The sequence below is a fragment of the Schistocerca serialis genome, chromosome 4, assembly GCF_023864345.2.
Source record: "Schistocerca serialis cubense isolate TAMUIC-IGC-003099 chromosome 4, iqSchSeri2.2, whole genome shotgun sequence".
NCBI classification, from domain to species: domain Eukaryota; kingdom Metazoa; phylum Arthropoda; class Insecta; order Orthoptera; family Acrididae; genus Schistocerca; species Schistocerca serialis.
This window is the reverse complement of record NC_064641.1, coordinates 156,967,903-156,995,803: the sequence shown is the minus strand read 5'-3', so window position 1 is coordinate 156,995,803 and position 27,901 is coordinate 156,967,903. Positions and strand designations below refer to the sequence as shown.

Below are 27,901 nucleotides of genomic sequence, written 5' to 3'. Positions count from 1 at the left end.
CATGCTACTCTATCCTGTGCAAGCTTCTTCATCTCCCAGTACCTACTGCAACCTACATCCTTCTGAATCTGCTTAGTGCATTCATCTCTTGGTCTCCCTCTACGATTTTTACCCTCCACGCTGCCCTCCAATACTAAATTGGTGATCCCTTGATGCCTCAGAACATTTCCTACCAACCAATCCCTTCTTCTGGTCAAGTTGTGCCACAAACTTCTCTTCTCCCCAATCCTATTCAATACTTCCTCATTAGTTATGTGATCTACCCATCTAATCTTCAGCATTCTTCTGTAGCACCACATTTCGAAAGCTTCTATTCTCTTCTTGTCCAAACTAGTTATCGTCCATGTTTCACTTCCATACATGGCTACACTCCATACAAATACTTTCAGAAACGACTTCCTGACACTTAAATCTATGCTCGATGTTACCAAATTTCTCTTCTTCAGAAACGCTTTCCTTGCCATTGCCAGTCTACATTTTATATCCTCTCTACTTTGGCCATCATCAGTTATTTTGCTCCCCAAATAGGAAAACTCCTTGATAATATTTTTCTCGGGTATGCAGCCGGACGTTATGATCCGGCTGCATACCCGAGAAGAATATTATCAATTATTACGCCGGGAAAGCCTTCGTAGCCACATCAGGAAAACTCCTTTACTACTTTAAGTGTCTCATTTCCTAATCTAATTCCCTCAGCATCACCCGATTTAATTCGACTACATTCCATTATCCTCATTTTGCTTTTGTTGATGTTCATCTTATATCCTCCTTTCAAGACACTATCCATTCCGTTCAACTGCTCTTCCAAGTCCTTTGCTGTCCCTGACAGAATTACAATATCATCGGCAAACCTCAAAATTTTTTATTTCTTCTCTATGGATTTTAATGCCTACTCCGAATTTTTCTTTTGTTTCCTTTACTGCTTGCTCAATATACAGACTGAATAACATCGGGGAGAGGCTACAACCCTGTCTCACTCCCTTCCCAACCACTGCTTCCCTTTCATGCCCCTCGACTCTTGTAACTGCCATCTGGTTTCTGTACAAATTGTAAATAGCCTTTCGCTCCCTGTATTTTACCCCTCCCAATGTATTACCATCATGTAAATTGATATTATATGAAGGTACTATGTTATGGCAGTAAGTGATACATACCATTTCTCCTTCTTCACTGCCAAAGTCAAGCCAAAGCAAGCGAGCTCCATCATCAGCAGAGGAGCGCAAACGCTCATACGGGTACTTCCAAAGTGTGCGGCCTGTTTCATCAAGTAGCGTGAAGCCCTCCTCATAATGAAGAAGGAGTTGGGCTACTTGATTACGCCATATGCATCCTGCAAAATAGACAAGCAGGAATAAAGAGCTTTCTATTTAAAAAAAAATACAAATGGAATTATCTCTGTAAGAAAGCTACATAATAAATTAAACAACACTAATAAAGAGCATAAAAAAGTCTCAGTCAGTAGTCATCAACATATGCATATAAATCTAAGGGACCAATAAGCTTCAAGACTCTGATTTCTTTATCTGCAAGAGGACGAGTTCAAGAAAGAAAAACACTAAGTATTAGAGAAAGAAATGTTGGCTATAATCCAAGTGAAAAAACTTTTATACAACAGAGAAGCTGTTAATGGTGATAGAAGGGTGGGTAAGATAAATTGTAAAGGAGTGGTTGCTTCCCACTTCTAAATACATTTTCCAATTTTTATGCTGCTGACATCGTTACTGCACTGGTAACCTCCTTCCATCTCATCACCTTCTACTGTAGCTCAGTTAATCAGTAATACTTGGTGATTCCTAGTATAATCCTTGAAAAGCAGACCTTCTAAGAAGCTCTTTTCTCTTGTGGTTTATATCTTATTTATTTACCAGATTACTGAACACTACATTCACAAAACTTTAACATTATGTAAATACAGGGTGTTTAAAAATGAATGTACAGGTTCTAGGGCTTTGTAGCATTTATTACATTCAGCTTACAGTTATAAATAATACATCAAATGAAAGTGCAGATGAAACAGTTTTTCTTACAAGTGTTCACTTAGGTGAAATGTCAAGTCATCACTGAAGATGACATGATCCAGAATATCTTCTTCATCATGCAGCAACATTTCATTTGCAATGTTGACACACAAACCGTATGCTCTAGGATTTTTACAGCTTGCAACAACTGCAGATAAGGACATAGTTGCAAGCATCTCCTTAAAGGTCTCCACAGAGACATCACTGGAAATGCTAAATCATGCCTAGCCATCTGAACTGATTTCTTGGTGCTATGCGTGAAAGGATCTTACTCATTCAGCACATTCTGCAGCCACTCTTGGCCATTCCAGTCTCTTACCTTTGCGTACAGGTATACAAACAAAACTGTTTGAGTTGCTCTTTCATTTGATGTATTATTTATATTGTAAGGTGAACGTAATAAATGCTACAAAGCCTTAAAACGTGTAAATTCATTTTGAAACACCCTGTATAATCATATTTTGAATAATGTAACAATGGAAAAGTCCAGGTTGTAATACCAACATTAATATGAAAAGGATAGATTGCTATAGATTGCTACTCACACACACACACACACACACACACACACACACACACACACACACACACAAAAACACAAACACACACACACACACACACACACTGAATTGCAGACAGATGCACACTGAGCTTTTGGCCAAAGCCTACGTCAGAAACGAAAACACACACAAAGCAAGCACACCTTATGAACAAACATCCACTATCTCTGTCCAGAATGGCTGGAGATAGCATGCAAGGTGAGCTTGCTTGTGTGATTTGTGTGTGTGTGTGTGTGGGGGGGGGGGGGGGGGGGGGGGGAGTTCCTTTCTAAAGAAGCTTTGGCCAAAAGCTCAATACATAACAGTCTTTTTGTTGTGCCTGTCTGCAACTCATCTTTTTCATAATATTGGGGATGTCATTTTTACGGGCTATAAGACACACTTTTTTCTTCGGACAATTGCCTCCAAAATTTAAGTGCATCTTATATTCAAAATTAATATAAAGATGTCCAGCATTTGATTTAAAATTCCTGCCAGTCTTAAAAAGGGCCATAAATTCAATGCTGCAGGAAACCTATCTCTATATGGCAACATCAACTGACAGCAGCAGTGCACCGAAGTGACAATCAGGAGTTGTGGGGATTCACAAGCTTACTAACAATGTCTCCCTCCTGCACTGTTATCACAAACCCAGGACACTGTTTAGCCTATGATGCATCATTGCAGTTTATGGTGTCAGTGAACTTGAACTGAAAGTGATGTGTGTTATCGGTAACAGTTCAATATTTTTGTTATCAGCTAGTCTTGTAATGAAAAAAAATAAAAGGTGTTCATATGATGCAGGCTGTAAATTAAAGGAATAACATATGTAGGAGAATGAAGAAACAGAGCAGCTGAGCAGCATTTTGGACCTCTTCCAACAGAAAAAAACCATTCGCAAGTCGTGGGGTAGTAAGGAAGAACTGAAAAAAATGAGGGAAACTAAATGTGCAAATAGAGGATTGAGTGCCAAATGGTCATAACTAGACGATAAAGTATTGAAATGGATTCAAGAACACCATCAAAAAGGCATTTGAATTAATACAAAAATGATTCAAATACATGCTTGTAAGCTGGCATTACAGTGGAATTTAATAGACTAGATGTGGAGTTGGTTGGTGCTAAAGGTTTATGAAGCACTATAGGTTTAGCATGTGAACCAAAACCAAAGTATCTCAGAAAATGCCACTATAGTACGAAGAGAAAATATCTTTACATCACTTTATTACTCCACATCGAAAGAAAACCAGTGTGAAATGAAGCCAAACAGCGAATATGAACAAAACGTCTCTGTCATCTGATGTGTCAAGTAACAGAACTGTTGCCATGAAAGGTTTAACCATAAAAACAAGTGGACATATAAAAATGCACTACACTGTTGTCCTTTTATGTCGTGCTGATGGCACTGAACTTAATCCAACTGTCATTTTCAAGCGCAAAATAGTGCCAAAACCTTCTGAAATACCACCAGGTGTTGTTGTTCACATAAATGACTAGGGTTGGATGAATGAGGCTGGTATGAAATTATGGATTAACAGAGGTGGGAGAGATGAAAGGCGCTTTATTGAAGAAGAGTTCTCTTCTAGTGCTAGGTCATTTTAGTAGTCACCTGAAAAATTCTGCGAAAGAGATACTGAGACAGGGAAATACAGAGCTTGCTATTATTCCAGGAGGACTTACTTCAAAATTGCAAACTCTTGGTGTCTCAAAAATAAACAATTTAAAGTGTATATGAGAGAGGAATTGAAGAAATGGATGATGGATGAAACCCAACATGAATGCATGCCGAAGGGAGCTTTAAAATGACCTACAATCAAACAAGTGTGTCAGGGATAAAACAGTCTTGGTCTAAAGTGAGGGGAGACATTATGAGTGAGGAAGATGTTATTGTTAAATCTTTCAAGAAGTGCAGTATAATTAACGCTCTTGGTGGCAGTGAAGACCATCTTAAATATGAAAAGAACAACGAAGAAGAAGAAGAAGAAAGTTTTGATGATGATTTTAATGGGGTTTAAAGTCATTTCCACTTCATAAACTAAGATTTTTGGTAGTATGGCTTTGCACTCTCACAATAAAAATGGTAAATGCATTTTTTTTTTAAAATTGCTTAAAAATTAAGGTGCGCCTTATAGTCCATAGCATCTTATAATCTGTAAAATACAGTAATGTAGTTCTTCTTTCTTTCCATGCATGCTAACATAAATTCAGGAGATACTCTGCCTTTTGCAAGACACTGTTTGTTTACTTTTGCTTTCCCCAGAACGCTTCAGCACTTTCTGTGACATGTTCAGTGGGTTTTATTTATTATTCTTCATTGCAAGACACTATTACTTGTATTAAACAACTAGTAGCTTCATATGAAAAGGAATAATAAAGAAAACACACTGAAGATAGCACAGAAGGTGCTGAAACACATTTTGGGTAAAACAAAATTAAACAGTGTCTTGCATACGGAGAAATTTCTCTACCAATTCTTTAAATATTTAACAATCGCCTGCCAAAAAGTAGAGTAGTAGTAGTTGTTGTTGTTGTTGTTGTCTTCAGTCTGAATACTAGGTTGATGCAGCTTTTCATGCTAGTACATTCAGTGCAAGCCTCTTCATCTCTCCATAACTACTGCAACCTGCATTCACTTGAACCTGATTACTGTATTCAAGCCTTGGGCTCCCTCATAAATTTCTGACCCCACACTTCTTTCCATTACCAAACTGAAAATTCCTCAGTGCTTCATGATATGTCCCTTCAACTGACCCCTTCTTTTAGTCAAGATGTACCACTAATTTCTTTTCTCCCCAAAAGTATTCAGTACCTCTTCAATAGTTAAGAGGTCCATCCATCTCATCTTCAATATTCTTGTGTAACACCACATTTCCAAGGCTTCTATTCTCTTCTTGCCTGAACTGTTTATTGTCCATGTTTCATTTCAGTGCAAGGCTACATTCAGACAAATGCCTTCAGAGAAGACTTCCTAATATTTAATTTTATGTCTGATGTAAGAAATTTCTTAAAAAGTGAAAATCTTTTCTGCCTATTGCCAGTGTAGATCTTACACTGTCACTGTTTTGGCCATCATTACTTTTTTGCTGCTTAAATTGCAAAACCCATCTACCACTTTTACTGCCTCATTTCCTAATCTATACAGCCTAATAGAAAAAGTGAAGAATCCAGAAGGCATAGTCAGGTGTCAATAAAACTTTGCCATTGACAAATATGTAAATAATTAGAATTCCAACTCTGTGACATGTTGAAAGGACACCAAAGTGCACTAGTACTGTTTACATTTAGTGTTGTTACTGGTCCTGGCCGAGTATATAAGGGGCATGAGCAGTGTCATATATTGAGTGATCACTGTGAATGACACAGAGATGCCACATACTCGTGTGGTATAGTTATCGGCAGCTGAAAGAGTTTGAAAGGCACCGCATAGTGAGTCTCTGTTTGGCTGGCTGGTCAAATTGTGCAATATACAGGTTTATGGGGCAATCAGATGTGACAATGCCCCAATGTTGGACTGCGTGGGAACATTAGGGCAAGCACATTTGTTTTTAAGTTTTCCATTGACCACATCTGACCAGAACAAGTTAGGTCTGATGTGTTGTGACCAAACACATCAAATGGTTCAAATGGCTCTGAGCACTATGCGACTTAACTTCTGCGGTCATCAGTCACCTAGAACTTAGAACTAATTGAACCTAACTAACCTAAGGACATCACACACATCCATGCCCGAGGCAGGATTCGAACCTGCGACCGAAGCGGTCACGCGGTTCCAGACCGAAGCGCCTAGAACCGCACTGCCACACCGGCCGGCCAAACACATCATGGTCCTTTTACTTCTGCACCTGTCATCCAAGAACAAGTAAGACCCTCTGCAACATTCTGTGTCATCCTGCCCCAGTGGTTGGGAATTAGCAAAAGCCAGTCCATGGAATTACCATCCCATGTGTTGGATGCCATTAAGACCACAACACAAACAGCTCTGTCTGGTGTGCCGCCATGATCGAGAAGTAACGATCGCTGATGAATTGTATTACACTGTGTTCAGTGATGAATTATGGTTTTTCAGTAGCCCAGATGATTGCTGTCGGTGAACACAGCAGCAACCTGGGGAGAGGTCCTATTTTTCCAATGTTTTGGAGAGACACGGTGGTGTTACACCTGACATCGCTGTGTAGGGAGCTCTGGTACCGAGTGCTGCGGGTTTTGAATCCACGCCAGATGGCATGAAACTCGATGGCCACTAGAGGTCGCTGCAGCAGTCGTGCCCTAAGCCGTGGCTGTGCGCACTCCTCGCCCCGAGTCTAATGTGAGGGCACCATTGTGGAGCACATGGTCCCAGCGGCCAATAGCGACATACCCTGTCGTGTATTTAGGCGGCTGCATCTCACTCAGCAAGGCAGTCTGGTGTTTGCTTTGATTCAGGTGACATCTCGGTTACAGACATCATGTTTACATTGCATGTGCTTACGTCACTGCTGTTAGGAGACTGAGGGAACTCTGACAGCAGAACAGTATGCCATTGACATCCTGCATCTCCATGTGTTACTTCTGATGTTACAATATCATGGTGACGTTTTTCAACATCTACATACATACTATGCAAGCCACCATATGCTGCACAGTGGAGTACCCTGTGCCACTAATGGTCATTTCCTTTCCTGTTCCACTCACAGACAGAATCAGGGGGAAAAAATGACTGTTCATATGCCTCCATATGAATCCTAATTTCCCACGTCTGATCTTTGTGTTCCTTATGTGAAATATATGTTGGTGGTGATAGAATCGTTCTGCAGTCAGTTTCAAATGCCAGTACTCTTAAATTTTCTCAATTCCCAAAGCATCCCTGTAACACTTGCATGTTGTCCGAACCTACCAGTAACAAATCTAGCTGCATGCCTTTGAACTGCTTCGATGTCTCTGTTTAATGTGAACTGGTTCAAATCCCGAACACTCAAGCAGTGACTCATGAACAAGTCACACTAAGCATCCTTTATGCGATCTCCTTTATAGGTGAACCAAACTTTCCTAAAATTGTTTTACCAAACCAACGCTGATCATTTGCCTTCCCAACCACAATTCTCACAGGCTCGTTCCATTTCATATCACTTTGCAACATTACACACAGATATTTACATGAAATGACTGTGTCAAGAAGGACAGTACTAACACTGTACCGAAACATTGTGTGTTTTTCCCCCCATTCAACTGCATTGACTTAGATTTTTCTGCATTTAGAACTAGCTCCCAGTCATCACACCAACAACAAATTTTTTCTAAGTCATCTTGTATCATCCTACAATCACTCAACTTTGACACCTTACCATCCATCACAGCATCACCAGCAAACAACTGCACATTGATGCCCACCCTGTCCACCAAATCATTTATGTATACAGAGAATAATAGTGGTCCTATCACACTTCCCTGGGACACTCCTGGCAATGCCCATGTGTCTGATGACCACTTGGCATCAAGGACAACATATTGGGTTCTATTATGTAGAAGTCTTCAAATCACCCACATATCTGGGAACCTATCTCACATGCTTGTACCTTTGTTAACAGATTGCAATGGGGCACTGCGTCAAATGCTTTCCAGAAATCTAGAAATGTCAAATCTGCTTGCTGCCCTTCATCCATAGTTTGTAGTTCAAATGTGTGTGAAATCTTATGGGACTTAACTGCTAAGGTCATCAGTCCCTAAGCTTACACACTACCTAACTTAAGCCCGAGGGAGGACTCGAACCTCCGCCGGGACCAGTTGCACGGTCCATGACTGCAGCGCCTTAGACCGTTCGGCTAATCCTGTGCGGCCATAGTTTGTAGTATATCACGTGAGAAAAGAGCGAGCTGAGTGCAATGCTTTCTAAAACCATGTTGACTCATGGACATAAGCTTCTCAGTCTCAAGAAAATTTATTACATTCAAAGTGAGAATATGCTCAAGGATTCTACAGCAAACTAAAGTTAGGGATATTGGTCTGAAATTTTGCGGGTTCATTATTTTCCCCTTGTTATACGCAGCAATCACCCGCACTTTTTTGCAGTCACTAGGGACTTTGTACTGGTTGAGAGATTCATGGTAAATGCAAGCTAGGTAAGGGGCCAATGCTGTAGAGTACTCTTTGCAAAACTGAACTGGCATTCCAGCAACTACTGAGGCGAGTGAAAGATGAAGCAGATCTGAGAACATCTAGGGTTTACAAAATACCCTGCGACTGGATCCAGTCTGATGTCAGACAAACAGTGCACACTGTAGAACAACACAGGAATGAGCATGAGAGGTTTTCTCACCTATGTTAACTTGAAAAGTTTGCTTTAGATGCACATGCTTTAGAAAATGGTCACCAGATTAAATTTTGCAAAAACAGACAATGTCTTATGGGATAACAGCAATCAGTGATTTTATAATGTTACTTAAAATCCGTCTTGATTGCAATTTTTTTTATTTATTTTTATTCATATGACCGGTTTCGGTTCATTCAGAACGATCTTCAGATCTGAAGATGGTTCTGAATGAACCGAAACCGGTCATATGAATTTTAAAAAAAAAATTGCAATCAAGACAGATTTTAAGTAACAGATTAAATTTGACAACATTTCTGTCATGGCTGGTACCAATGGCTTCTGGGTAAATGTAATCAAAGAAGCCACTGAAATAAAAGAATCAATGACAACAGTCTCAACAGAGATGGCAACCTATAGCTCAAAGCAGCATGGGTTACAACAATCACGAGGTTGAAGTGGAAGCACTGAACGCAAAGTCAATGTATTCCCATGTATGGCAGTACTGTGGGCAAGAGAGATGTCAGAGCCAGCAGCTAGAGTATACAGAGGGTGATTCAAAGGTCATGTCCCATAGGGTGAAATCTAGACCGGTGACTGTAGTCTTGCCTCACAGAACAAAACTGTATTCAGGGATATGATTGTTCCTATCATTTGAAGCAAAAAAGTCTAGTAAACATTCTCTAAAATGCATATCTTAATAGCTATGTGCACTTTCCAGTAGAAGAGATGTGTTTCACAGTAGAAAACACATGAACATGTTCTCATAGTTCTTAAGGTATGCATTTTAGAGCCTAAGTTTACTAGACTACTTTGCTTTGCATGATCATTCCTGTCATATCCCTGAATATGACTGTACTGTGGGCCAAGGCTAATGAATCACCAATGTAGAATTTGTCCTATGGGATATAATTTTTGAATAACTCTGTACAGGACTTATCATTAACTGGCCAGACATCATTTCATTCAACAAAACACAAGGGGTATTTAGTCAAAAGATCTAAGGTTCAGAATGGAGTTACGCACTCTAGTACAAAAATGTTGTAATCAACAAGCTCCCACATAACTTAAATCAGGAAAGTAAGAATCCCAACCATTTTCAAAGAAAATTAAAAACTAACCTCATCAGCCATCCTCTCTACTAACTATCTGAATATCCAGATTCAAAGGCCAAAAAATTCCATTAACTTCATGGCAACTAGCAATATTCACTACAAAGCTGCATGACAAGTACTTACACACTGCAAACAGGACTCATTATTTACAGATGTAAAGAGGTAAATATTCATTTAATCATGTAAATGTTAAGCTACCAACACGAGATGAACAGCAGCTATTAAATACAGCTGAAAAGGCAGCATCTTTTTTTCAAAGTACCAACTTTCTTTTTAATTCATTCAATTAAATTTAGGTAGGTTACAGATGAATAGCATTAAGCTACACAGTGATAATTTACTTTTAATACACTATGCGTATGAAGTTTCTTTTATTTACTTGTCTTTTGTTAACCTATACCTTGACATTTTTCGTATTCCTAAAGGTTCTCCTCATTCCTGGGATCTATGGAACATGATGAATGTCTTTTATTTATCTAAACAGTATAAAAATATTGCTTACATAAATAAATACATTAAAAATGCCAAAATTAACAAAACAAAAGGCAGTTATATGGAGTCATTATAAATGAAGCACAGTGGTGCAGATATGGTAGCAAAACATTTTCATGCAGGTAGTTACTTTAAAAATATTAGAGAAGGAAAGTTACTACTGACAATGTCGAGTCGCGGTAGGCACAACAAAAAGATTCACACAATTGTAGCTTTCGGCCATTAAGGCCTTCATCAGCAATAGACACACAAACACACAGACACACTCATGCAAACACAACTTGCACACACGTCTGCAGTCTCAGACAACTGGACAACTGAAACCAGACTGCGAGCAGGAGCACCAGTGCATGATGGGAGTGGCAATTGGGGGTAAGGAGGAGGCTGGGGCAGGGGGGGGGGGGGGAGTAGCGGAAAGGAGAGAAATAAAAAGAAATTAAAAGACAGGGTGTGGCGGTGAAATGATGGCTGTGTAATGTTGGAATGGGAACAGAGAGGGGGCTGGATGGGTGAGGACAGTGACAAATGAAGGTTGAGGCCACGAGGGTTACAGGAATGTAGGATCTATTGCAGGGAAAGTTCCCACCTGCAAAACTCAGAAAAGCTGGTGTGGTGGGAAGGGCCATACGGCACAGGCTGTGAAGCAGTCACTGAGATGAAAGATATCATGTTTGGCAGCGTGTTCAGCAAAAGGTAACTCAGTACCATCCGGGACTGGAGCAACTGAATTACATTCTCCACCAGGGTTTCGATTACCTCTCATCATGCCCTGAAATGAGAAATGTCCTGCCCACTATCTTTCCACCGTCCACCAAACCTACACAATATACTCACCCATCCTCACACAACCCCTGCTCCCAATCGCTTGCCTCATGGCTCACACCCCTGTTATAGACCTAGATGCAAGACCTGTCCCATACATCTGCTACTTACCTTCCCCCCCCCCCCCCCCCCCCCCCGCCCCACCTTCTCTCCTGTCCTCCGTCTAAACTGCAACACTTCACTGTCCGCCACCCCTACCATACTATCACTCCCCCTCCCCTCCCCACCCCACCCTCCTCCTTACCCCCACCCAGTAGCCACTCCCATCATGCACTGGTGCTCCTGCCCGCAGTGTGGTTTCAGTTGTCTGAGACAGCACATGTGTGTGCAAGTGTGAGTGTTTCTGTGTATGTGTATGTGTATCTATTGCCGACAAAGGCCTTAATGGCTGAATGCTATACTTGTGTGAATCTTTTTGTTGTGCCTATTGCGGCTCAGTATCTCCACTATATGGTGAGTAGCAACTTTCCTTTTCTAATATTGTTACATTCCATCCTGCATTTTCCATTGTTTGATAGTTACTTGAACAGGTAGCAACTGGGCTGGTGCTGGTTAATGAGACTGACCAATACTGTTACCAGATTGAAATCTATGCTACCTGTGTGTGATGGTTATATAAGTATGGGAATATATTTGCTTATCTATGATTTATTTTTGATTACTGGGCATGCAGTAATACACTATTGCCGTATGTCCATATTTTGTACAGGCTCACTCTCTAACACCACCCGAACTGTCCATGAAGGCCCAATGGTACTGACCGGCCACCATGTCATCCCCAGTTCACAGGTGTCACTGGCTGCAGATATGGAGGGGCATGTAGGCAGCACACTGCTCTCCAGGCTGTATGTCAGTTTACAAGACCAGAGCCACTACTTCTCAATAAAGTAGCTCCTCAGTTTGCCTCACAAGGGCTGAGTGTAGCACAAGCTATCGTTTGAAAATGGAACTTTTGTTCTTCTGAAACCAGGAATGAAATAAAGAAGATGGTTTGAAAGTGGCTGTGGTGAAATTCTTTTAACAAATTTTCTGTGCTGCTACAGTGCCAACTGAAAACAATGAAGGATAATGCCATGCAATGACCAAACTATAGATCTTGTGACAATAGTGCTGACGTGACAACTCACCCCCATCAAATCATAATATCAACTGTCTATTTCAGCTGTACATAAGAAAAACTTATGATCCCAATGAATCAATCATCTTAATACATCAATATTCAATCATTTCATGCACTATAATGTTACTTTCTTATGATGTGGCATCATATACGGCTGTTGTGGCCTATAAGGTTGTGACCTGATAAAACAGTCGCATTTGAATTTTGCAATATGTTATAGTCTTTCTGCAGCCCCAAGAGTATGAACTATGATTCAGAAGGAAATACTGATGAACAAAATGGAACATATTTGATAATGTCCTGGCTCTGTCAAAATTTGCTACCTGTGTGTGTGTTGCTGAAAGTAGGTCCCCACTTGGGGATATCATACTGAAATAGTGGCCTAGCAGGAGAATCAATCAGCCTTGAACTGCATGACAACCTAAACATACAGAGGGGCATTTACATCTTTCAATGGTGGAAAACTTAGCAACTGTCAGCTGAAGAGAAGGCACAATGGTAAAAAATAATACATTGTGCAATATCTAGTAGGAATTATTATTATCTAGTCAACCAGACTACGTGCTATAGTGAGGGTTGACTGGGAAGATAAAAATAACCATGCCATCCAAACTGCATCAATAATAACTGAAGATTTACAAACAGGAATGTTCATTTTGTGTTTTGCTCCATGAAGTGTCCCAAGCTGTGAGGCAGAATCAGTCAGTCAGCAGTCAGCTGAGAATGAGCAGCCAGTTACCACATAGCAACTGCATCTGCATCTGGAGTTCAGCTTTGCATGGCAACTGGGCCAAGATGCCTTATTGCAGTCATGTAGGGAACACAACTGTGATTAAATAGTGATTTTAAAACATTTACAAACTATTTGATCAATCAGCCACTACCCATTTCCATAGTTAATAACCATTCTTTGATTGCTACCTACAACTGCAACAGACACGTCACCAGCAGAGCACTAGCACAGATGAAATAAATGTTTGACATGGACTGAGCTCTAAAATATATGGAGGAACAACTGATTATTCAAAAATTGTTCCTCCTGGTAACAAACTAATTATGGCTATCCTCAACTGAGCACAAGTTGCAACATCATGTGAGAAAGGTTTACTATGAGATTTTTCTATAAGAAATACCGAATCGCCCATCACTGACACTGTGCCTCCACATAGCAAAAATTAAACACAGAATGATTATATTTTTCTCTCTTCCCTAAAAAGAAAGTAGTACACTGAGGTGATGAAAGTCATGGGACATCTCCTAATATCAGGTTGGACTTTCTTTGCCTAGCATAGTGCAGCAACTTGATGTGGCATGGACTCAACAACGTACTGGACTCCCCTGTAGAAATATTGAGCCATGCTGCCTTTACAGCCATCCATAATTGTGTGCCGGCCGCAGTGGCCGAGCGGTTCTAGGCACTACAGTCTGGAACCGCGAGACCGCTACGGTCGCAGGTTCGAATCCTGCCTCGGGCATGGATGTGTGTGATGTCCTTAGGTTAGTTAGGCTTAAGTAGTTCTAAGTTCTAGGGGACTGATGACCTCAGAAGTTGAGCCCCATAGTGCTCAGAGCCAGCCATAATTGTGAAAGTGTTGCTGTTGCCAGTGCAGATTGTTGTGCATGAACTGACCTCTTGATTATGTTCTATAAATGTTCAGTGGGATTCATGTTGGGAAATCTGGATGGTCAAATCACTCACTCGAATTGTCCAGAATGTTCTTCGACCAAATCTCAAACAATTGTGGTCTAGTGACATGATACCGTTATTTTGGAATGTGAAGTCCACAAATGGCTGCAAATGGTCTCCAAAATGCCAAACATACCCATTTCCAGTCAGTGATGTTCAGCTGGACCAGAGGACCCAGTCCATTCCTTGTAAACACAGCCCACACTATTATGGAGCCACCATCAACTTGCACACTGTCTTGTCAACAACTTGGGTCCATGGCTTTGTGTGGTCTGCACGATACTAAAATGCCACCATCAGCTCATACGAACTGAAATCAGGACTCACCTGACCAGGCCATGGTTTAGTCATTAGGGTCCAACCGATATGGTCATGAGCACAGGAGAGGCACTGCATGCAGTGTTGTGTTTGTGCTGTTAGCAAAGGTACTCACATCACTCGTTTGCTGCTATAGCCAAATTTCACCACACTGTCATAACAGATACATTTATCATGTGTTCTACATCAATTTCCACTGTTATATCATGCAGTGTTGCTTGTCTGTTAGCACTGACACCTCAACGCAAGCGCCATTGCTCTCGGTAATTAAGTGAAGGATATTGGCACTACATTGTCCATGATGGAAGATAATATCTGAAATTTGACATTCATGGCCACCTTCTTCACACTGCAGATTTCAGAATATTGAATTTGCTAATGATTTCCAAGATGGGATGTCAGGTGCATCTAGCTCCAACAATCTTTCCCTGTTCAAAGTTGTGACATTCGCCTGCTTTATTACCTAGTTGATTGTCCTCAGTGTCAACGTACTGCGTTGCTACACTGGCTGACAAATGTTGGGGGGGGGGGGGGTGTAAGTACAATGCTGACTACTTTAAATGATGTAGCTGACAGGTGCAAATTTGTGTTTCACTTTCAGTGTTCACAACCCCCCAATAACACAGAGTTACATGGCCAGTGCACTATTGTTTAACTTTCGATAAGCCTCATTAATAGTTTGCAGGCAAACATCCACATACTGCTACAATAGTTTACTGTTTAACATCTACAAGCAGTAAACACTTAACTACACAGATCACAGTATTTTCTGGGATAATATGGTACGCATTGAACAGACACTGTCATTGTTTTAACACACGGCCTATTTGTATTACACTTATTTCACAGTTAAGTTGATGTATTGTTGTTAATCTAACCAATACATGTTCATCATCTGAAACTTGGCCATAGACTGACTGTCTTGGGATCAAGAATTGGGCCCTTATAAATCCTCACAATAATAGGCACTGAAACTACACATTGTTCAATGTTTAGTTTACAAAAATTACAATTAAAACTAAACTCATTAAGTTAACCGAATATATAGACAAATTGCATTCTTTTAACAGTTTCTTCTACTACAAGGGTTAAACTGAATTATTTGTTTAAATGATGAAATTAACATATATAGTTACGCGAACAATACTTTGATGAAACTGAAAATTACTTTGGAATTAATTAAGGGCTCGCTTTGCTAACATGTTTTTGAATAGAGCCAAATAGATCATTTAAGAATACTATTAGTTGTTCCTCCAAATGTTTATAATTAGTACAGAATTTATATTTGTTTACATGTCAACAACAGAATTTAAGTTACGAAACAATTACTGATTTCTCCCTACAACAAAAGATACTACCTAGGAATAGTCAAAATAAATTACAAAATCAATTACATACAAAAAAATTTGCACAAAATTAGATCTGGTGCTACATTCTTTAAAACTGAGGGCCAACCTTTCTCTTTTATGGAAATGCATATTATACTCATGTATGGTAACAGTGTTTAGTCAGACATGAAAAAATGAATTTTAGGGAGGCAGATGGCAAAATAAGAGGGGAAGTAAAAATATCCCCGCTTGCTTCATCACAAAGTCTGTTAATTCCAACCATGTGGCCATAATCATGTTGGAAACCTTTTCACATGAATATCTTGAGTACAAATTACAGCTATGCCATTCACTGTCCTTTTATATTTTGTGCATGTGACACTACCACTATCTGTGTATAAGCACATACCACTAGCCCATTACTTTTGTCCCATCAGTGTATAATGCTGTGGAATAACATGAACTATCATTGCATTCATAGCCTGAATCCACATATTTCTAATAATGTGTAATGTGTGCCTTGCCATGATTCCTCTGCACAGAGCTCCAATCACTGAATCACTGAGTGTACCAAACTCGCCTGAGTAACGTCTGCCCACATCCGCACTCCAAGGAGCACCTTGCCTGCTGCATCCTAATTGCTGGCACTTGCTGAGTGCTGCCTCTCTATCACGTCATGTGATGTCACCAGTGACTTTGACATCAAGACCCCAACCTTGTGGGACAGTTACAACTAGGCCAAAATTTATCTACTACACCAAGCTATGCATCCAAGAAGTATTGTTTCACTATTCACAGTGATTCCAGAGACTACTGTTATTTTCATTTGTAGAGTAAGTAAACTTCTATTGCACTGGCTACCTGGGTTTCCATATCTTGCAGCATGCAACTTTATCATGGTCACGAGGATTCTTAGTGCTCACCCAGGGTGGCCCTCCTCTCATGCATTATTTGGTCTGTTGCTCACATAACACAGCAACTCTCAGTTGTTCCTGTCTACTTCCTCATGTTACAGACTATGCAGTGCCATGTCAACACTATCCAACAAAACACTGATCTTCCACTGCAGCGGGTCATTTGCCCAACCTCTGCGACATCTCCATAGTGGATGGGTGGGGCAATGTCACCCTTCTGCTGCAACAGCTTATCTACCCAGCTGCTACTTCATCCTAGACATGGACACAAAAGCACCCAATGCTCCATGTTTTTGACAAAACCTAGGAGCCATCGTCCTTCTGTCTGAATTGGCTGCAACAGCCTTTTTGGCCTTCGCAGTCCATAAGAACTCACACAAACAAGCTCTTCTCCTCACTGGGTCTGGTCTGATGCTTCAGCCTATTGCCTTTTACTGTCTCCCAATCCTGAAGTTGACTCTTCTTCCTTTTCCTATGCTCTTCGCGGGACCAACTAACTGCTCATTATGCTGTTCACAATGGATCTCATGCTCCTGTACACCCTTCCTCTTCTGGGACATTTTCCCTGCTGCATCCTCCTGCTTCTGCTCTCTTTCTGGACCCTTCACACCTTACTGTGCCACAGGTCCAGCTGGTTAGTGCATTCCAGACGCTGTTGTTGCACATTCCGATGTCCACAGAACTCGCCTGCCCAATGACAGCTAGCTCACTGCCACTGCAACCACCAAAGCTGCTACCGCCATCATGGCAGCCAACTTTTGCAGTGCTTACCACAGTGCCACCACCCTGTCTGACCCTTCTCTCATTCTTCTGGCTTATGTTTCTCTTTCTGTGTCCCATGTGCAAACCTGCTTGTGCTACAGAGGTGCACACCTGTGCTTGGTCCTCCTTCATACTTTAAACATGCACATTCACACTCCAAATAGAAATAAACACTCACCAATATGTACTCCTGTGCACCATCGCATACCAACATGTTCCCAGGCACCAACGCACGCTCCCACACACCAATGTGTGCTCCCACATACCAATGTGAACTCCTGTGCACCACTGCATACCAACACGTGCGCCAACATGCACACCGACACGTGCTCTCATGCATTATTGTACACCAAAGCATGCTTTCACACACCAGTGTGCCCTTCCGCGCACTACTGCATGCTCCCATACATTAAATCAATTAAATCATCCATCCTTCTCTCTCTCTCTCTCTCTCTCTCTCTCTCTCTCTCTCTCTCTCTCTCTCTCTCTCTCTCTCTCTCTCTCTCTCTCTCTCACACACACACACACACACACACACACATCCCCAATGGAATATGAACAGGTCCTTCTGGCACTTTCAGTGCTGCCCTTGAGGAAGTTTCATCACAAGCCTTGTCCACTAATCTCCTGTTGCCTTTCCACAACAGTGATCCAGCATAGCTCTTGCCACCATAGCAGCCCTTGCGCTGCTTGCATCCTTCCTCGTGGGGGTCTCCCTTTTTTACGATGGTTTCATCATCTACAGGGGAAAGTGTGCAGCACTGTATGACTAGCACCTATGATTCAACTACCCTTCAGACAGAAATGTAGAGGAAGTAGCATATATTCGTTGCCCACTTACTACACAGACTCTGGAAATCACAAGGAAACAATACAACATAAATATAGATCTGCAGGACTGTTTACCTCCAAGTCTCCAGAAGTCTCCACATGTCCAGTGGGTGCAAGTCTCGCTCCAACAAGTCACATGCCTCCCAGGTTGGTCCTAGTATCCTTCCATGACCCAGCTATAGAAGTCGTGGCTCGGCCAACCTATGCCAGTTGCACACTGGAGCAGCTCCATGGCCAGGTGCTGACCTTTCACAGTTCTTCAGTGTGGAGCTCTCCTCATCAAGTGCAGCCACCAGTCATCAGGAGTAATGCCGTGGCACCCCACTGCAGTTCCTCAGCACAGAGCTCCAATCACTGAGCACACCAGACTTGGTTGACTGACCAAGGACTTTCTACTATGTTGTGATGCTCACTACGCTAGCACCAAGCCACATATCCAGACATCCATGAAGTATTCTTTCATTATTCATGGGGAATCCAGAGACTACTGTCCTATTTGCTCACAGACAAAATAATCTTATACTATTCTGGCTACATGGGTTTCAATGTCTTTTAGTGTGTGCCTTCAACGTATGGACACTTCAATCACCAGTTTCGCTCTGACCCATGTGATAGAGTTAAAATATTCACTCTCCAATACCAATAATGAATGCCCTGCAACCATAAGAGAGATTTCAAGAGTAACCACTGGACTGGGAAATGTACACTGCTACACTCCCTCAAAATGCTCCATTCTAACTTCTGGAGAAATGTCCACACAGACAGAACAGGGAGCAATAGAAAACTATGTAGATCAAAAGACCCAACCAAGTCCAGTTTCCAAACTCTTCCATCAAACACCACTGCCACCTAGCTAATGGCTCCACAATGCAGGCCTCTGCCCACTAATTGCATGCACACTCACTATGCTGCAATACCCACCAGGCCACAGGAAACAGAAAATATTGCTTAATGTACACTAGCACATCTGATAACTGTAAGTACTTACGACAAGCAAGTTCTCGCTGGGCACTAGCACATGCATGGCTGCCTTGTACAAGAGATCGTGCCCAGTTGGCAAGATCACGATGAGTTTCTGCTCGAAGATGATGTGTTACTACACCATCCGGTGTTCCACAACGGACACTGAATGTGATCATATCTGTCTGTCGAGTTGAGCTCACTAGCCTGTCAAAAAGTAATTTCATTTATTGGACATTCTGATCTAACTTTCAACAAGATTCAACTAAAATAACCAGAGGAAACAGTATCAAAAAAAATCACTTGTTTAACACCTAGATGATAAATATAGTTTAGTGTCACTTAAAGCATATTTCATCACTTGAAATAAAGTGTCCTGGTGGCAGATTTTAGAAAAACTGCACAAAAGGAAAGTTGTACGAAAAGCAATTGCAGCAAATCAAGACTTGACAGGTCAAGCTACTTTATAATTAAATAAAAAGAACTTAAGTTTATGCAAGAAAAGTTGGAAAAATAAGCGTACATTAATTCAACATATACATATTGTTCATATTTACAGTCATTCTAACTCAGTTGCTACTTCCATTATGTTTACCATGCAGATAGGAGTAACGACTAATTGTCTTCTAAAGCTGATATTTTTTACGGTTTTTGCCAAAAACATGCCAAAAACATTTCACCTAATTGCGTTAGATAACTTCAGTAGTCTACAAAGAAATAAAAGAGATCATCATTTAGCTATAAATATTTGTTGTAAGGTATGTTGTTTTTCTTGGTTCAACATTTAGGTTCTCTTAATACTTACATTTACAAAATTGTGGTTTGGCACTTACTTTTATGTCTCCTATGCTATATACATACTCATTGCCTCTTCTGTTTATCCAGTGAACACACATATAGCACAAGAGACACAAATGTAAGAGTTAAACCACAATCCTGTAATTTTAAATGGAGTAAACATTAGGATAACAAAAATGTGCTACCAGTTAATAACTCATATTTCACAACAAAAATATTTATAGTTAAAGAAATGATATCTTGTTTCCATATGAACCACTGAAAATGCCTAATCTGATTGAGTCAAATATGTTTGGCAAAAACAATAATAAAAATTCAGCTGTGGAAGACAGATTATATTTATTCTTATTTACATGATAAACATCACTAACAAATACTGTTCAAATGGTGACATGGGTATCTGAAATACATGCCTAAGGGCATTGATGTAGTCTGAATTATGTGAACAAATGATTAAGACAGTTACTACAATGTACATCTACCCACTAAGTGGTGCCAGGAGAAAACACACACACACACACACACACACACACACACACACACACACGAAAAGGTTTAACTTATACAAACTTTCAGACCAGTGGCTCCTCCTTCTGGCAGAAGAGTTGAAGGGGAAGGAAGAGGAGGCGAAGGAAAAGGACTGGAGAGATTTAGGGAAAGGGGTTCCGTCCAGAAAAGTCACCCAAAACCCCGGGTCAGGGCAGACTTACTGGAGGGACGAGAGGGAAAGACTGATTGTTGGGGACTGCACCATATGGGATTTGAAAACCTGAAAGCTTAAAGGTGGAAGATAGGGTAGTATGCAAGGAAGACTTACTACTAAAACATCGGCCATGAGTTAATAAGAGTAAAAAGCTAAGAGCATTGTATGTAGCAGAGGTGGGAGGTGGATGGCGAAAAACGACAGGTCAGAAAATGAGAGATGTAAAAAACTAAAATGGATTGTGTAGAAAGGAGTAGTTACTGTGAATAAATGCTGAGACGGAAGGAATTAATGTAAATTAAGACAGGTGGTTGGCGAGAAACAAGGTCATGTTGTAGCACTAGTTCCTACCTGAAGAGTTCTGAGAATCCAGTGTCTGGGGTAAGAATCCAGATGGCACCTATGTCATGACGGTCATGTTGTATAGCATGCTCTGCAACAGGATATTGTGTGTTGCAGTATACACCCTCTGCCTATGCCCATTCATCCTGACTGACAACTGAGTGGTAGTCATGCCCATGTAAAAGGGCAAACAGTGTTTACATAATAGCTGGCACATGACATGTTGTTTCACAGATGGCTCTCCCTTTCATAGTATATGTTTTGCCAGTTACAGGGATGGTCACAGGGGTAGGAGCCATAGGGTAGGGAGATGAATACAGAAGGAGCATATGGTCTGACAAGAACATTGCGGAGATTGGGAGGGTGACAAAAATCTATTGTAGGTGTGGTGGGCAAAATCTCAGACAGAATGTATCTCATTTCAGGGCATGATTTTAGGAAGTAATCGCCTTGTCAAAGTAACTGATTAATATATTCAAGTCCAGAATAATACTGGGCAATAAGTGGCATCCTCTGAAGTTTTTTTTTTTTTTTTTTTTTTTTTTTTTTTTTTTTTTTTTTTTTTTTTTTTGGAGTAATAGGTTGGGTTGGATTTTTTGGGGGAGGAGACCAGACAGTGAGGTCATTGGTCTCATCGGATTAGGGAAGGACGGGGAAGGAAGTCGGCCGTGCCCTTTCAAAGGAATCATCCCGGCATTTTCCTGAAGCGATTTAAGGAAATCACGGAAAACCTAAATCAGGATGGCCAGACGCGGGATTGAACCATCGTCCTCCCGAATGTGAGTCCAGTGTGCTAGCCACTGCGCCACCTCGCTCGGTTTTTGGAGGAATCAGCAGTACCAGGATTGAATGTGATGGCCTAGGAAATCTACTTTTGAATTAGGCTGTTGGGATAATTACATCCAGTGAAGGCTGAAGTAAGAGTGTAGTGCTGTAAAGAGGCCGCATCTCAACAAACACGTTTGTCTCAAATGCCAAGACTATAATGGAGGGAATGTTTGACATGGAAGGGATGGAAATGACAAAATGTAAGTACTCGTGTTTGTTGTTAGGTTTAATGTGGGCAGAAGTATGTAGCTGGCATTTGGTGAGGATGAGATCAACATCACGGAAATTGGCATGGGATTTGTAATGATGATGATGGTGGCATGTGACGAGAGCCTCCCGTCGGGTAGACTGCTCGCCTGGTGCAAGTCTTTCGATTTGACACCAATTCGGCGACTTGCGCGTCGATGAGGATGATATGATGATGATGATTAGGACAACACAACACCGAGTCCCTGAGCGGAGAAAATCTCCGACACAGCCGGGAATCGAACCCGGGCCCTTAGAATTGACAGTCTGTCACGGTGACCACTCAGCGACTGGGGGCGGACATCGGATTTGTAATATGACCATGTGAAATTTAATTGGGAGAAAGTATTTAGAGATTCCAGGAACTTTAACAGGTCAGCCTCACCCTGAGTCCATATGGTATAAACCAAACTGAGGGCTGAAGGCTTATGGATCCCTGAATAGCCTCCTGCAAGTGATCCATGAAAAGGTTGGCATAGGAAGGAGCCACACCAGTTCCCATGATCATACCCTTCATCTATTTGTATGTCTTTACCTCAAAGTTGAAGTAATTGTTGTTAAGTATAAAGTTGATTAAGGTGTGCAAGAAGGATGTCATAGGTTTGGAATCAGGTGGGTGTTGACTGTGGAGATGTTCAGCAGCAGACAGACCCTGTACATGGGGGATGCTGGTATAGGAGGAGGTGGCATCAAGGGTGACTAACAAGGTGTGTGGTGAGAGTGGGACGGGCACGAATTTCAGATGATCTAGCAAATGAGTGGTATCTTTAATATAGGAGGGAAGTCCTTGTACTAAGGGTTGCAGGTGATGATCAACTAAGGCAGATATAGGTTGGGTGGGTGCTTCGAAGCCAGCAACTATAGGACAGCCACGATGATTGGGTTTGTGAATCTTAGGAAGAAGATAGGTGTGTGTGGTTTGGCTGAGGTAGGAAGTTCTATGGACTGAAGTATAGGTCCTTTTTAGGTGACCTAGGTTTTTAGGAGGGACTGCATGTCAGTTTGAATCGCAGGGCTGGGATCTTGATGGCACATGCTGTATGCGGAGGTGTCACACAGCTTACATTTTGACACTTGCCATCCCTTCCATGTCAAATGTTCTCTCCTACACAGCCTTGGCATTTAAGGTAAACTTACTTGTTCAGATGCAGACTCTCTATAGCAGCAAATCACCACTCTCACCTCAGCCATATGGACATAATTATCCCAACATCCTAGTTCAAAAGCAGATTTCCAGTGCTATCCCATTCAATCCTGGTACGCTGATTCCTCCAAAAACAACTTTGGAGCACACCACTTGTCACCCAGTATTATCCTGATCTTGAATGTATTAATCAGCTACTTCAACAAGGCCATGATTTACTCAAATCATGCCCTGAAATGAAATACATTCTATCCAAGGTTTTGCCCACAACACCTAGAATAGGCTTGAGTCAATCTCCCAGCCTCCGTGATATCCTTGTCAGACCCGATGCTCCTTCTGTACCCATCTCCCTAGCCTATGGCTCCTACCCCTACTACAAGAATTGCCCTATGCACCCTCGTACCACCATCTATTCCAGCCCTATAACTGGCAAAACATATACTGGAAAATATACTGGAAAATTGCTCAAGTCACATCAATACACAAAAAGGGAAGTAGGAGTAATTCATTGAATTACAGGCCTATATCACTAACGTCGATTTGCAGTAGGGTTTTAGAACAAATACTGTATTTGAATATTATTAAGTACCTCGAAGAAAGCGATTTATTGACATATAGTCAGTACGGATTCAGAAAATATCGTTCTTGTAAAACACAACTAGCTCTTTATACTCATGAAGTAATAAGTGCTATCGACAGGGGATGTCAAATTGATTCCATATTTTTAGATTTCCCAGAAGGCTTTCGACACCATTCCTCACAAGCATCTTCTAACCAAACTGCGTGCCTACAGAGAATCGCCTCAGTTGTGCGACTGGATTCGTGATTTCCAGTCAGAAAGATCACAGTTCATAGTAACAGACGGAAAGTCATCGAGTAAAACGGAAGTAATATCCGGCGTTCCCCAAGGAAGTGTTATAGGCCCTCTATTGTTTCTGATCTATATTAACGACATAGAAGACAATCTGAGTAGCCATCTTAGATTGTTTGCAGATGATGCTGTCATTTACCATCTTGTAAAGTCATCAGATGATCAAAATGACTTGCAAAATGATTTAGGCCTAGATAAGATATTTGTAAGGTGCAAAAAGTGGCAACTGACCCTGAATAAAGAAAAGTGTGAAGTTATTCACATGAGTACTAAAAGAAATCAGCTAAATTTCGATTACGCCATAAGTCACACAAATCTGAAGGCTGTAATTTCAACTAAATACTTAGGGATTACAATTACAAATAACCTAAATTGGAACGATCACATAGATAATATTGTGGGTAGACTGCTATTCATTGGCAGAACACTCAGAAGGTGCAACAGGTCTACCAAAGAGACTGCTTACACTATGCTTGTCCGCCCTATTCTGGAGTATTGTTGTGCAGTGTGGGATCCGCATCAGGTGGGACTGATGGATGACATCAAAAAAGTACAAAGAAGGGAAACTCATTTTGTATTATCGTGAAATAGCAGAGATAGTGTTACAGACATGATATGTGAATTGGAGTGGCAATGATTAAAACAAAGGCGTTTTTCGTTGCGACGGGATCTTCTCATGAAATTTTAATCACCAATTTTCTACTCCGATTGCAAAAACATTCTGTTGGCACCCACCTACATCACGATAAACTAAGAGAAATCAGGGCTCGCACAGAAAAATTTAAGTGCTTGTTTTTCCCGCGTGCCCTTTGAGAGTGGAACGGTAGAAAGACAGCATGAAGGTGGTTCATTGAACCCTCTGCCAGGCACTTTATTGTGAATAGCAGAGTAATCACGTAGATGTAGATGTACTATCAAAGGGAGAGCCACCTGTGAAACAACACATGTCATATACCAGTTGTTATGTAAACACTGTTTGGCCTTTTACATTGGCATGATTATCACCCAGTTGTCGGTCAGGATGAATAGGTGTAGTAGACAGAGGGAGTATACTGGCAACACACAATATCCTGTGGCAGAGCATCCCCTATAACACAATAGTCATGACCTCAGTGCCTGCTTCACCACAAAGGCCATCTGGATTCACCACAAAGGCCATCTGGATTCTTCCCTCGGGCACTAGCTTCTCAGAACTCTGCAGGTGGGAACTAGTGCTACAACATGACCTTTGTTCTCGCCACCCACCTGGCCTTAATTTATGTCAGTTCTTTATGTCTCAGCATTTCTTCACAGTAACTACTCCTTTCTTCACTCCATTTAGTTTTTTTACATCTCTCCATTTTCTGACCTGCCTATTTTTCGCCATCCCCCTCCCACCTCTGTTACATACAATGCACTTAGCTTTTTACTCTTATTAACTCATGCAGTATGTTTTAGTAGTAATCTCTTTCTTGCATATTACCCTATCTTCCACCTTTAAGCTCTCAGGTTTTCAAATCTTGTCTGGTATAGTTCCCAACAATCAGTCTTTCCTTCTCATCCCGTCCAGTTAGTCTGCCCCGAGTCAGGGTTCTGGGTGACTTTTCTGAACTGTACCCTTTTCCCTAAACCTCTCCAGTCCTTTTCCTTCACCCTTCTTTCTTCACCTTCAGCTCTCCTGCCAGAAGGAGGAGCCACTGGCTCTCGAAGTTTGTAAAAGTTAAATCTTTTCTCCTGCCGCCACTTGGTGAGTAGATTTTTTTTATCTATCTATTTACATTGTATTGCCAATAACTGATTATTTGTGTTGTTAAATTAAGATGGTTCAGAAGAAATTGTGAGCATATTAATCTAAATATCTAATAGTAGAAAATAAATAATACACCACAGCAACAGAAACAAGCACAAATAAATTCATGTAGTGCACCTGATTGAAAACAGTAGCATTATTACTCAGTTCTTTTTGTTTTGTCAATTTGTGTTCTAGCACTGCTTTCCACCATCACGTTTAATTTGCACTTAAATCTGCAGCATTTAGATCTGACAAAATGCACGCAAAAGAATGTGCCCTGTAATATACGTTACTTAACAAACATTGACAGTGACAAACTTAATGCCACACAAACACAATTGCACTAGAGTGCAGTTAAAAGAGAGAGAGAGAGAGAGAGAGAGAGAGAGAGAGAGAGAGAGAGAGAGAGACTAGCATTGCAGTTTGTCACACATCATTGCATAGTGGGAACCTGGAGGTCTCTGCAAATTGACCAGTGTGGAGGGATTGGGGCTCAAATCATCTTCCTGCCACTGTGATTTAGGTTTCCCAGTTTCTCAGAACTGACTAGGGGCAAGCGTCAAGATGGTTCCCTTACAAATGGCATGGTTTAATTCCTCCCCAATACTCTGCTATCTGAGGTAGTGCCTCATTAGTAATGGCTTCTTTACTGATGGAACATTAAACCTTAACCTACCTTCATTTACCTGTAAATTTCATACAGGAATAAAAATAAATCAAGAAACCTGGGCATTATGCAATTTCATTCGAAATGTTTAGATGGGTGTGGAGTGAGGTAATATTTCTTATAAAGAAACTTAACAACAAAGGCTGTGTTGTTCTAAGTAATGTTTATCAAGAAACAGTACTAATTATTGCTTATTCTATGTTGAATAACACAGTATGACCTCTATGAAGAATAAAAAAAATTCATTCTCAATTACAACATTGAAGTAGCTGGTGATGTTAGGGCATTTGTCACACAATCTGCAAGACTGTCTCTATCGAGTTTGAAAGACCACTATCGAGTTTGAAAGACATGGGAAAAAGCCAATGGCACGTTATAGTGTCAGTTTTTACTACGAGGCTTGCTCAAGTAGCTTTATAGAGGCCAACTGTCTGCACAAGATAGGTCTCTGGGCTCAAGATCTAGTTTCAACAAGGCACATAATTAACAAAGAGTGTGTGGCGCCAATGAGGTCGACACCAGCATCGATATGGGTTCGTCTTTGGACTCTGCATCGTCTTTAATGTAAAGTCGTCCGTAATTATTCGGTCATTCCCGGACAGAATGGAGCACTGGGGGAGGGGGGGGGGGGGCACCTGTCATGTTGTCCACAGCAGGTGGCACCCGGACCTACCTGCAATTGCCGTTTTGGAAGTAGCAGGGTGGTCTGCAGTTCTGTGCTGCCTCACCAAACCGTGTGTGGAAGTAACAGTACAGGTAGTGCGGTTGCATTTCCTGCGGAAAGTTCGTTGCCAGTGGCGGTGGCCAAGGTTCGGTGGCCGCAGCAGGTTCGGTTGCAGGGGGGGGGGGGGGGGGGGGGGGGCGTGACCGTGGGCAGAGCCGGTGATGTCCCAGTTGCCTGTTTACTGCTTCCAGGACCGAGCAGAACGGTCGACACAGCTGTGACCGGCCGCAGGACGATGAGCCTGAACCTGAGACTTTTCAGGTAGGCAGTGGCTGGCAAAATAGAGTAGTGGTGCATCGCATAGCTTGTCAGAAATTGTCATTCTTTGCTTGACAGGTTCAGGAGACCCTTGAGCCAGAGCAAAGCGGATATGAGGAGATAGTTTATCTGACCAGATGGTGAGGAGAGCTGTGTCAGAGAATATATCGGTGCTGACCAGGGCACGTAGCCATCTCCAGAGCTGGGGAGGTTTGTCGTTGCCTAGTTGCTCTATGTGGAGCACTTGCCATATTGCTGCCTCAGCTGAGCATGCAAGCTGACGTAGAACTGTCTTTTTGGCTAGAGTGTACCGGGTAGATGAGTCCGGGCGTCGACCAGGTCAGCAATCGAGTCCTCCTG

General features: G+C 41.5%; 1 protein-coding gene across 1 annotated transcript in view; it reads right to left on the bottom strand.

The window, feature by feature from the left end:
* LOC126474330 (beta-2-syntrophin) overlaps positions 1 to 27,901 on the bottom strand; it is a 320,895-nt gene that overhangs the window by 23,076 nt on the left and 269,918 nt on the right. Inside the window, exons 5-6 of the mRNA XM_050101797.1 lie at positions 19,218 to 19,396; positions 1,155 to 1,330 (exon numbers count right to left, since the gene is read on the bottom strand). Coding sequence (XP_049957754.1) covers positions 1,155 to 1,330; positions 19,218 to 19,396 — 355 coding nt within the window. The remainder of the gene's footprint in view (positions 1 to 1,154; positions 1,331 to 19,217; positions 19,397 to 27,901) is intronic.